Source organism: Lampris incognitus, chromosome 10 (assembly GCF_029633865.1).
Source record: "Lampris incognitus isolate fLamInc1 chromosome 10, fLamInc1.hap2, whole genome shotgun sequence".
NCBI classification, from domain to species: domain Eukaryota; kingdom Metazoa; phylum Chordata; class Actinopteri; order Lampriformes; family Lampridae; genus Lampris; species Lampris incognitus.
In genome coordinates, this window is record NC_079220.1 from 17,633,390 (window position 1) to 17,646,427 (window position 13,038).

A 13,038-nucleotide genomic window follows, 5' to 3' on the forward strand; every position below is an offset into this window, starting at 1 on the left:
TCTTAAAGGCCATCTAAGCATTTGGCTTTACAAGCTAATGCAGAAAGGATGACATCTGCCATATTGTTTATACTCATCAAGTCCACTGAGTTGTATCTTGTATTTGTCTGTGTCACTTTCAGTCTCACCCACTTTCTCTGCGGAGAGTGACCTTTACTCTTTCACACAATGCCCTCTTTCTGTCTTATTCCTTCTTTTTCACTCCACTGTGTGTTGTACAATCAAGATAAAAATGCCATCCAAACGGAGGTCTTCACCCAATTCTCCTTGCTCTCTCTCTCTCTCTTCAGGGTTTGAATCTTTCTGGAGGCCAAAAGCAGAGGGTCAGCCTGGCCAGGGCAGTTTTTAGGAGGGCTGATGTCTACCTACTGGATGACCCGCTGTCTGCTGTTGACGCCCATGTAGGGCAGCACATCTTTGACAGGGTCATTGGACCTAAAGGTGTCCTCAAAGACAAGGTGAGGATAGAAAAGAAACTGGAGGGCGTCAGGGTAGCATAGTGGCCTATTCCATTGCCTACCAACACAGGGATCGGCGGTTCAAATCCCTGTGTTACCTCCGGCTTGGTCGGGCATCCCTACAGACACAATTGGCCGTGTCTGCAGGTGGGAAACCAGATGTGGGTATGTGTCCTGGTCGCTACACTAGCGCCTCCTCTGGTTGGCCTTGACGCCTGTTTGGGGGGGAGGGGGAACTTGGGGAATATCGTGATCCTCCCACGTGCTACGTCCCCCTGGCGAAACTCTCATTGCCAGGTGAAAAGAAGCAGCTGGTGACTCCACATGTATCGGAGGAGGCATGTGGTAGTCTGCAGCCCTCCCCCGGATCAGCAGAGGGGTGGAGCAGCGACTCGGGAAGGCTCGGGAGAGTGGGGTAATTGGCTGGACACAATTGGTGAGAAAAAGGGGGAAAAATCCAAAAAGAAAAAAGAAAAGAAACTGGAGTTAGGAAATGGTAACTTTGATACCACATATAGTGAAGTGTTTGTTTGGGTGGGTGTGTGAATATGTGCACGTTGGTGTGTCTAATTCATTACATATACACTGCTCAAAAAAATAAAGGGAACACATAAGCAATGCAATGTAGCTCCAAGTCAATCACACTTTTGAGATATCAACCTGTCCAGTTAGGAAGCAACACTGATTTGTGAATCAATTTCACCTGTTGGTAAATTGTCTAATTTCCACCTGGTGGAAATTAGACAATTTGCAAGACAACCCCTATAACAGGAATGGATTTGCAGGTGGTGGCCACAGACCATTTGCCTGTCCTCATCTTTTCTGGTCGATTTTTGGTTAGTTTTTCATTTTGCTAGTGCCCTCACCACTAGAGGTGGCATGAGGCGGTATCTGCAACCTACAGAAGTTGCTCAGGTAGTGCAGCTCATCCAGGATGGCACATCGATGCGTGCTGTGGCAAGAAGATTTGATGTGTCTCCCAGCACAGTGTCCAGAGCATGGAGGAGGTACCAGGAGACAGGCCAGTACACCAGGAGACGTGGAGGGGGCCGCAGGAGGACAACAACCCCGCAGCAGGACCGCTATCTGGTCCTTTGTGCAAGGAGGAACAGGAGGAGCACTGCCGGAGCCCTACAAAACGACCTTCATCAGGCCACTAATGTGCAGGTTTCTGCTCAAACAGTGAGAAACAGAATGCATAAGGATGGTATGAGGGCCCGACGTCCACAATTGGGGCCTGTGCTCACAGCCCAACACCGTGCAGCCCGATTGACCTTTGCCAGAGAACATCTTGGTTGGCAGATTCGCCATTGGCGCCCTGTGCCCTTCACAGATGAGAGCAGGTTCACACTGAACACATGTGACAGACGTGAGAGAGTCTGGAGACGCTGTGGAGAACGTTCTGCTGCCTGCAACATCCTCCAGCATGACCGGTTTGGCGGTGGGTCAGTGATGGTCTGAGGAGGCATATCCTTGGAGGGCCGCACAGACCTCTACGTGCTAGCCAGAGGTACCATGACTGCCATTAGGTACCGGGATGAGATCCTCAGACCCATTGTCAGACCATATGCTGGTGCAGTGGGCCCTGGGTTCCTGCTCATGCATGACAATGCTCGTCCTCATGTGGCCAGAGTGTGTCAGCAGTTCCTGTATGTCGAGGGCATTGATGCTATGGACCTGCCTGCACGTTCCCCAGACCTGAATCCAATCGAGCACCTCTGGGACATCATGTCTCGTACCATCCGCCAACGCGATGTCGTACCACAGACTGTCCAGGAGTTGACCGATGCCCTGATCTAGGTCTGGGAGGAGATCCCTCAGGAGACCATCCATCGTCTCATCAGGAGCATGCCCAGACGTTGTAGGGAGTGCATACAGGCACATGGAGGCCACACACACTACTGAGCCTCATTTCGAATCGTCTTGAAGAATTTTCACAGAAGTTGGATCAGCCTATGTTCTCATTTTCCACTTTGATTTTGAGTATGATTCTGAATCCAGACCTTAATGGGCTAATGATTTTGATTTCCATTGATCATTCTTAGGTTATTTTGCTCTAAACACATTCCTCTGTCTAATAAATAAAGATTTTCAGCTGAAATATTTCATTCATCGAGGTCTATGTTGTGTTTTTAGGTGTTCCCTTTATTTTTTTGAGCAGTGTATATGGGGGGAAAAATCTGTATATGTGTGTATGTACACATGTGTTTATGTGTGCTTGCTGGTGTGTATGCCAACAAACAGACACGTGTGCTGGTGACCCATGGGCTGAGCTACTTGCCCCAGGCAGACCTGATCCTGGTGCTGGCGGAGGGAGCGATCACAGAGATGGGCTCCTACCCCGAACTGATGGGGAAGAAGGGAGCCTTTGCCGAGTTCATTCACGTCTTTGCCAGCGCAGAGCGGAAAGAGGGCTCCACGCACAGGGACAAAAGTAAGCTGCCATATGTGGCGTATTTATTTATGAGCATTTTGTATTACTTAAAGCTACAATCCTGATCATTTATATGCAGATAAATGTCATTTTTGATGTTTTAGATTGCTTGCATATTTAAGACAATTGCTAATCTACTGATATCCGAGTCATAAATACTGTGGTGATTGCTTATCTTATTAGTTATGGTCAGGTAGGACTTATCCTTAGGGAAAAATTACATGGTGCACTGCATTTACTTATTCAGTGTAGTTGCTAAATGCAGAAGGGAGGTAATGGTGAGTTTTAACAAGCAAATATGACAGGGAAAATGTACAAGACGTTTAGCAGGTACTCCGGCATCACTTGCAAAAACCCAGCATCAACATGGTTGTGAAAGTTTTGACATGATGGCTCTGGTGACTGTTTAATTTCAAAGGCATCATTAGGGCTTCTTTCTTGTTTGCAATGGTGATGGACAGGTTGGCAGATGAGATCAGATGGGAGTCTCCATGGACTATGATGTTCGCGGATGGCATTGTGATCTGTAGTGAGAGTAGGGTGCAGGTTGAGGAGAGCCTGGAGAGGTGGAAGTATGCACTGGAAAAAAGAGGAATGAAAGTCAGTAGGAGCAAGACGGAATAAATATGTGTGAATGAGAGGGAGGACAGTGGAATGGTGAGGATGCAAGGAGTAGAAGTGATGAAGGTGTATGAGTTTAAATACTTGGGATCAACTGTCCAAAGTAATGGGGAGTGCAGAAGAGAGTGCAGGCAGGGTGGAGTGGGTGGAGAAGAGTGTCAGGAGTGATTTGCGACAGAAGGGTACCAGCAAGAGTTAAAGGGAAGGTTTACAAGATGGTTGTGAGACCAGCTATGTTGTGTGGTTTGGAGACGGTGGCACTAATGAAAAGAAAGGGGGGGAGCTGGAGGTGGCAAAGTTGAAGATGCTAAGATTTTCATTGGGAGTGACGAAGAAGGACAGGATTAGGGATGAGTATATTAGAGAGACAGCTCAGGTTGGACTGTTTGGAGACAAAGTAAGAGAGGCAAGATTGAACATGTGTGGAGGAGAGATGCTGGGTATATTGGGAGAAGGATGCTGAATATTACCCAATTTCCCCTCAGGGATGAATAAAGTATTCTGATTCTGATATGAAGCTGCCAGGGAAGAGGAAAAGAGGAAGGCCAAAGAGGAAGTTTATGGGTGTGGTGAGAGAGGACATGCAGGTGGCTGGTGTGACAGAGGAAGATGCAGAGGGCAGGAAGAAATGTAAACTGATGAGCTGCTGTGGCGACTCCTAATGGGAGCAGCCAAAAATAGTGGTAGTAGTAGTAGATTAGGGCTTGCAGCATTCACACACAATGCAATATCCCCATATCACCACAGATGTCAGTCAGTTTCAGGATTGTACCTTTAAATATCATGCTAGATTTATACTGGAAATCCCTCACATTTTGGAATTTATGTAATTTTTCTCACCTTGACCATATTGAATTAACATGTAGTCTCGTTTTGATGCAGAAACTCATTAAACATGTGATGTCATCTCTAGTCTAGAGCTAAAATTAGCTAACATTTTTATTCCATGTATGAGGTAACAGTTGTCAGTGTGCCAAAATGTTAATCACTAAAAAAGTCATAACTCAGATGCTCTGAAATATTTCAAAACAGGTCTACATGTCCTTAAGTTTCAACACTGTTGCTCCTGTTTCTATGCAGGCACAAGGAGGTCTGTTTCTCGTCTCAGTATGACTGACTTCTCCATCGATCTTTCTCAGGAGCAACTCATCAGGTATGACATATAAACATGCGCTACATAGCCAAACATATATGGGCACCCGAACATCAAACCCATATGTGCTTGTTGAACATCTCGTTCCAAAACCATGGGAATTAATATGGAGTTGGTCCCCCTTTTGCTGCTATAACAGCCTCCACTCTTCTGGGAAGGCTTTCCACTAGATTTTAGAGTACGGCTGCAGGGATTTGCTCCCATTCAGCCACAAGAGCATTAGTGAGGTCGGGCATTGATGTTGGGGTGAAAGCCTGGTTTACAGCTGGTGTTACAATTCACCCCAAAAGTGTTGGATGGGGTTGAGGTCAGGGCTCTGTGCAGGCCAGTCAAGTTGTTCCACAGCAAACTCAACAAACCACATCTTTATGAACTTCACTTTGTGCACAGGAGCATTATCGTGCTGAAACAAGAAAGGTCCTTCCCCAAACTGTTGTCTCAAAGTTGGAAGCACGCAATTCTCTTGAATGTCATTGTATGCTGTAGCATTAAGGCTTCCCTTCACTGGAACTAAGGGGCCTCGCAAACCATGTAAAACAGCTCCGGACCATTATTCCTCCTCCACCAGTCTTTATAGTTGGCACTATGCATTCGGGCAGGTAGTGCTCTCCTGGTTTCCACCAAACCCAGATTGGTCCGGCAGATTGCCAGATAGTAAAGTATGATTCATCCCTCCCAAGAATGTGTTTCCACTGCTTCAGATGCCAATGGCAGTGTGCTTTACACCACTTCAGCCAACACTTGGCATTGTGCATGGTGATCTTGTGCTTGTGTGCGGCTGTTCAGCCATGGAAACCCATTTCATGAAGCTCCAGATGAACCATTTTTTTTGGGGGGGGGGGGTGTCCCCTTTTTCTCCCCAATTGTGCCTGCCCAATCACCCCGCTCTCTGAGCCATCCCAGTCACTGCCCCACCCCCTCTGCAGATCCGGGGAGGGCTGCAGACTACCACATGCCTCCTCCAATACTTGTGGCATCGCCAGCCACTTCTTTTCACCTGACAGTGAGGAGTTTCGCCAGGGGGACGTAGCACGTGGGAGGATCACTCTATTTCCCCCCAGTCCCCCCCCCCCCCGCAAACAGGTGCCCCAACTGACCAGAGGAGGCGTTTGTGCAGAGACCAGGACACATACCCACGTCCGGCTTCCCACCCACAGACAAGGCCAATTGTGTCTGTAGGGACACCCGACCAAGCTGGAGGTAACACAGGGATTTGAACCGCCGATCCCCATGTTGGTAGGCAACGGAATAGACTGCTATGCTACCCGGATGCCCCAAACGAACAGTTCTTGTGCTGATGTTGCTTCCAGAGGTAATTTGGAACTCAGCTGTGAGTCTTGCAACTGAGGACAGATGATTTTTACATATTTCAGCACTCGGTGGACCCGTTCTGTGAGCTCATGTTCTACCACTTCACGGTTGAACTTTTGTTGCTCTGAGACATTTCCACCTCACAATAACAGAATTACAATTGACTGGGGCAGATCTAGCAGGGCAGAAATCTGACCAACTGACTTGTTGGAACAGTGGCATCCTATGATGGTGTCACCACAATAGTCACAGCTCTTCAGTGCAACCCACTCTACTGCCAATGTTTGCCTGTAGAGACTGCATGGCTGTGTGCTTGATTTTATTTGTCTACCAGCAATGGATGTGGCCAAAATAGCCAAATCCACTCATTAGAAGGGTTGTCCACATACTTTTGGTTATGTAGTGTATCTTGTGCTTCACTTTTTGCCCTTATTGGCAAATTGAACCCATGCCCACTGATGCTGTGTATGTATGTGGCAGTTGTGACATGAGTAGTGCCAGTGTGCAGACCAGGGAGGCCATCACAGACACCGAGCAGGAGCAGACTGCCGAGGAGCTGGGGAAACTCACCGAGGCTGACACGGCTCTCACAGGAAGGGTGAGTCTAAAGCGGTGTTTGTACCAACATGCTTCTGGTGCAGAGAGTTAAGATTACAAAGGATCATTTGCAGTCCTGTGTAAAGATATCTTCGGATTGTGTCTGATTTGATCTTGGAAAAAAATCTCGCTTAAATGGACCATGGTCCAAAGTTTTTATGTGTTTTAAACAACTATTTTCTGTACTGGTCAAGACAATACAGTGTAGGTTGGACACATATAATTTTACCTCATTTGTCCAGTTGCTTATCTAGTTTTTGTTAGTAAGCAATTTCCATCTGTACCCAGTAAACACATCACAGCTGGACCATTACTAGTTTGGCATGTCAACTGAAACAGTTGCTAGAGTTGTGCCTATTCCTCAGGTTTCTCTAATTTGAATGGAGGGGGTGGTTCTGACATTCTGAGACCCTTGTATGTTTAGCCTATGTTTATGTTAATGTAAAGTGTACGAAAAATTTGACATCCTTCATAGGTACCCAATATAAGCGAAAATAATAATGAACTAGAAGAGTGCACTCGGTAGAGTGCAGATCCCCGCCAAGCATGTTTCCCCTTCTCCGGTGCTCGGACTTAAGCGAAAAAGCAGCTGTGGAGTTACCATTCAATTGTCTCATAATTATAAAACGGGTTCTTCAGTGGTTTGGAATCACCGCAACCATGAGAGGTCCTTGATCCTACAGTCATAACTGTGCACAAAAATTATTAGGCTGACCGGCCCAGCAGTATGAAATATTAGCAGCGGACACGCACACATGGACAGAAAAACAAGTGGTTTTCCTGCCATTATAAGACTTTTGTGCAGCGCCCAAGTCAATTGAACAGGAAATGTGGAAAAAAGTTTTAATATGCGCAGTGCTCAAGCTAAAAAAAAAAATTACCTAATAAAAACTTTTTGCTTGTCAGTCTGTGGACACAGCTTCCTAGGTGGACCCTTGTACGAATGCAACCAAGTCTAAAATGAACTTGCACTTCCCAAAAAGAAAAGGTTTGCTATGCGACCATTTTGGTCTGACCCTAACCCTGTCCTTATTGTCATAATGTAATAAAGCTGTGTAAACCTTTTACACTCACACATGTGCGACTCACATCTACAGTTGACTCAAATTGGGCGGCGACAAGAATATGCAACACTTCCTGGTTTGACTGCAACCTAGAGGAAGTTCCATCCATCCATCCATTATCCGAACCGCTTATCCTGCTCTCAGGGTCACAGGGAAGCTGGAGCCTATCCCAGCAGTCATTGGGCGGCAGGTGGGAAGACACCCTGAACAGGCCGCCAGGCCATCACAGAACCTAGAGGAAGTTGTTCCTTTATAACTTTCGCATTTTTGAATTATCAAAATTCTTTTGATCATGTCGTTGCCCGATCTGAGTCAACCGTAGATGTGAATGAGCATGCACAAGTGTAAACAGTTTACCCAGCTTTATTATATTTTGAATTAAAGACAGAGGTTATTATTTTTGGTTCATCCCGTGTTCTTCCAGTTCTCCTCTGCTGAGATCAGCAGTGAATGATTTGCTGACTTGCGAAATATGATCGACTTCTCGTTTACTTTCAAGACTCATACGTGAATAGATAAGGTTCTGATACTGTCACTGCCCAATCTAAGTCAACCATAGATGTGAGTCACGCATGCACAAGGTTGACTTTATCGGGCAGCGACAGAGAGCAGCGTTGGTCAAGCAAGCTAGAAAGTGAATGAAGAGAGGGAGCAGCAGCAGTGAGAACAAACTTTTTTTCAAATGTTTTGCATCACCGCAACCACGAGAATTCTTCATCATACAGCCATAACTGTGCAAAAAATAAAAAGGTCAGGCTGATAGGCCCAGTACTATGTGAGATTAGTCATGGACAAACAAACACACACACCCGTGCACACAACCAAATGCAATATCCCCACAATTCCCACCTGCAGACTTTAAGTAAACAATCAATAGAGTGTAATTGGACGCATAACACGACAGTTCACCATTTGATAATTTGTAATTGAACAGCAGTGACAGCATCCATCTCTTCTTAATATGGAAAGCAAAGTATGTTTACGTAGTTCCTTTCTTCCTCACAGGTGAAGTTGGAGATGTACAGAGAGTACTTCAAGACCATCGGCCTTGCCTTCATCATACCCATCGTCTTACTCTATGCGTTCCAGCAGTCGGCCTCTCTGTCCTATAATTACTGGCTGAGCCTTTGGGCTGATGACCCAATTGTCAATGGCACCCAGACAGACACTGACCTCAAACTGGGTGTGTTTGGAGCGCTGGGGTTTGCTCAAGGTGGGTTTAGGGTACGGTAGTAATTGCCTTGTCTCGAAGTTCCACACCACACACTATTTAATAGGTGTACAAAAACGACTGTCACACTGGGGTTAATTTTCGAAGCCACTAGCTGGATTGAGTGGAAGTGGAAGGAATGTTAACTGTGGTAAAGCGTTGGAGAGGTGCATCAGGGCTGGCATGAAATGTTCTCCTGTCATCCATGTGAAAGCCTCCAGAGGTACTGAGACTTTTGCAGATGCCAACAAAGTTGACAAGGAAGAAGTAGGTTATTACTAGATCAAGGCTGAGGGTCGGAGGAATTTGCATCCCACGAATCAAAACTCAGGCCTGTATGCATGCTTAAAGGGGCAATTTGTAACATGTCTACTTTCCTAAAGCCTCATAATATGGTTAGTCAGTATTAGTTGGGGTTGCAAACTGGTAGTGTCGTGAAACAAAGGACAACCCCACACCCAACCCTTCAGCTCCAGATATCTGGGGATCCAACACAGGGGTAGGACACAGGAGTCAGGTCAGCTGATTTTTTTCTTTGTGTATTTGTTTTGTTGCGCCATTCCCCAAACAAAAGACTTGGCTCACAGAGCCAGCAAACTCAGTAAACTATGAAGCAATCACAGTAATCAGTGTTTATGTCACTGATATAGTGGATTTTGACTGTGTTTGCTTGGTTTCTCTGTCTTGATTTTAGGAATGAGTGGCATGTTAATATCAACACTAACCTGTATTTTGTTAGTGTTGATATATCATTTGCTTGTTGTCTGTAAGCAGCACAGCCGCTGATACATCCCGCTTGTTAATACTGTCTCAAATTATTGTGATAGCTGTCTCTGGTTAGTTTTGTCTTGGGCATTTGAAGAGTTTACCATATTGTCAATACTAGACAACATATATATGTGACATAATGACATGATTACATTTCTTATTTTTTTTAAAAATCTCTTCATTGACCAGCTGGTTGCTTTGTAATTCAACATTTAGCCTCTGGATAGCTTTTATACTTTTAGTTTTTTGCTGGGCATACTCTGCACATTGTTAAATGGAGATTTTCCTTTGTTGTGGGCCTCCAGGTGTTGCCATGTTTGGAACGACATTGGCCATCTCTCTTGGAGGAATCATCGCCTCGCGCCACCTGCACGTGGACCTGCTCAACAATGTCCTGCACTCACCCATGTCCTTCTTTGAGTCTACACCCAGTGGAAACCTGTTGAACCGCTTCTCCAAGGAGATTGATGCCATCGACTGCATGATACCCGACGGTATCAAGATGATGCTGGGCTATGTCTTCAAGCTGGTGGAAGTCTGCATCATCGTCCTCATGGCCACGCCGTTTGCAGGGGTGGCACTCCTTCCTCTCACCCTTCTTTACGCCTTCATACAGGTACTACTTTTGTGCTGTTTCTCTTACATTTTAGCCATGTTTCCGTTAAGCTATACTTTATGCAAAAATCCACTTAATTAGGAAAAATCGGCTTGTCACAAATATGCTGGCATTAAGAGTGATGGAAACGGGATTTTCTAATTTCTCTAGTGGTTATTCTTTTAAACTCTTCTTCATTTTTTCTTGATTGCTTCTGATGTAGTCTTGATTATTACTTTTTCTTAAAACCAGTTGAATACTCGGGACTTTACAAAAGTTGGCTTGATGGAAGGATAGCTAATGTGAACAGTTTTGCAGTATGGTTTTACTGGGCTCATAATGGGAATTTGTTTGATGGTGTGAGGATACTTAGGGGTATGCCGATAAATTTGTCAATAATAATATTACATTACACCCACTTAAATTCTACTTATTTTTGTGTGTATGTTTCAGTAAAAGAGAATGTAGGAATTGGAAATATGGGGGGGAAAAACAGTATAGCCTGTGTGAAAGCTTGGCAATGCTGTGGTATGGACTTAGCCTGAGAGGGGGAATTTGTAACTGAGAATTTAGGTTGGCTTCATTAATTTGTTGCATTGAAGAAATTATGCCCAGGTTCATCAGAAACCTACTCTCTCCAATTCTCCTTCCGATGTTTACATCAAGACATCGGGCCACTAAGGAGTGTAGGAGTTATAAACTAGCAAAAATGCTTCCTCACTGCTTTGAGCTACTACGGAGTTTTGGGTTGTTGTTGACTCCACGCCCCCTGTGGACAAAAGGGGTAGTGTTTTGCGGAACAATGACTTCATTTAGCATTTGCATTGTCTCTTGTTGCAAAGATCTATCCTCTGGTAGCTCATGCATTTGTTTATTAGACAAGAGTGAGAGACTAGTGGTGTTTTGGAAAAACAGCTGTTTGTAAGCTATACAGTGATGAGGTAATGTATATCTCTAACTGAGGCTATGTATCCCATCTGTGTGTAAATCACTTCGTCAGATTTTGTGGAAAATCCGACCTGGAGTCAAACATATGGACTCATTATACAGTGATATCTAATTTTTTCACGGATGTCTTGATGCATGCAGGTAAGAAAATCAAAGAAGGTTGAATCGGTTCATCTGGATACAACGTTTATTGACACACTTGTTCCATCACTCTGTCAATAAATGTATCCAGATGAACTGATTCAACCTTCTTTGACTTTGCACTGATGGTTTTATTGGTTACGTTGGTCATATTGAGGCATCAGAATATAACTGAGTCTGGTTAATGTGGAGTGAACTATTCCTCCTAGCACCTTTAAGTTGAAATAATTGGCTATATTTTTCAAAATTGAAGAATGGGCATCAGAGAAAAACAGATTTTTATCTACTACTACTACTATTTTTGGTTGCTCCTGTTCGGGGTTGCCAAAGTGGATCATCCGTTTCCATCTCTTCCTGTCCTCTGCATCTTCCTCTGTCATGCCAGCCACCTGCATGTCCTCCCTCACCACATCCATAAACCTCCTCTTTGGCCTTCCTCTTTTCCTCTTGCCTGGCAGCTCCATGTTAAGCATTCTTCTCCCAATATACCCAGCATCTCTGCTCTGCACATGTCCAGACCATCTTTCCTCTTTTTTTTGGGGGGGGGGGGGTCCTCCTTTTTTCTCTCCAATTGTACTTGACCAATTACCCTATTTTCCAAGCCGCCCCAGTTGCTGCTCCACCCCCTCTGCTGAGCCGGGGAGGGCTGCAGACTACCACATGCCTCCTCCGATACATGTGGAGTCACCAGTCGCTTCTTTTCACCTGACAGTGAGGAGTTTCACCAGATGGACGTAGCGCGTGGGAGGATGATGCTATTCCCCCCAGTTCCCCGTCCCCCCTGATCAGGCACCCTGACCGACCACTCCTCAGGCATCCTCCCACTTTCTAAGATTGTGTTAAACAATCTAGTTAAAAACTCCACTGCCATCTCTCCTAAACATCTCCATGCCTCCACAGGTATGTTATCTGGACCAACCGCTTTTCCACTCTCCATCCTCTTCATAGCTGCCCTCACTTATTCCTTGCCAATCCACCTCACTTCTTGATTCACTATCCCCCTATCATCCAACCTCCTCTCTCTCTCAATTTCTTCATTCATCAGCTCCTCAAAGTACTCCTTCCACCTTCTCAGCACACTTTCCTCACTTGTCAGCACATTTCCATCTTTATCCTTGATCGCCCTAACCTGCTGCACATCCTTCCCTGCTTGCTCTGTCTGTTAAGCAAATCAGTACAAGTCCTTTTCTCCTTCCTTAGTGTCCAACCTCTCATACAAATCACCATACGCCTTTTCCTTTGCCTTCACCACCTTTCCCTTTGTTTTATGCTGCATCTCCTTGTACTACTTTCTTAATCTCTCCGACTATTCCACTTCTTTGCCAGCCTCTTCCTCTGTATACTTTCCTATACTTCCTCATTCCACCACCAAGTCTCCTTGTCTTCCTTCCTCTGTCCAGATGACACACCAAGTACCTTCCTAGCTGTCTCCCTCACTATTTCTGCAGTGGTTTCCCAGCCATCTGGCAACTCTTCACTACCACCCAGTGTCTGTCTTAACTCCTCCCTGAACTCCACACAACAGTCTTCCTTCTTCAACTTCCTCCATTTGATCTTCGGCTCTGCCCTCACTCTCTTCCTTTTCTTGGTCTCCAAAGTCAGACCACCATCCGATGCTGCCTAGCTACATTCTCCCCTCTCACCACCTTGCAGTCTCCAATCCCTTTCAGATCATGCCTCCTACATAAGATATAGTCTACCTGTGTGCACTTTGACCCACTCTTTATATGTCACCCTG

General features: G+C 45.4%; 1 protein-coding gene across 1 annotated transcript in view; it reads left to right on the forward strand.

Annotated features, from left to right (window-relative positions):
• Positions 1–13,038, forward strand: part of LOC130120009 (multidrug resistance-associated protein 1-like) — a 57,224-nt gene that overhangs the window by 35,301 nt on the left and 8,885 nt on the right. The window contains exons 17-22 of the mRNA XM_056288621.1: positions 291–458; positions 2,703–2,892; positions 4,594–4,666; positions 6,458–6,575; positions 8,644–8,851; positions 9,922–10,232. Coding sequence (XP_056144596.1) covers positions 291–458; positions 2,703–2,892; positions 4,594–4,666; positions 6,458–6,575; positions 8,644–8,851; positions 9,922–10,232 — 1,068 coding nt within the window. The remainder of the gene's footprint in view (positions 1–290; positions 459–2,702; positions 2,893–4,593; positions 4,667–6,457; positions 6,576–8,643; positions 8,852–9,921; positions 10,233–13,038) is intronic.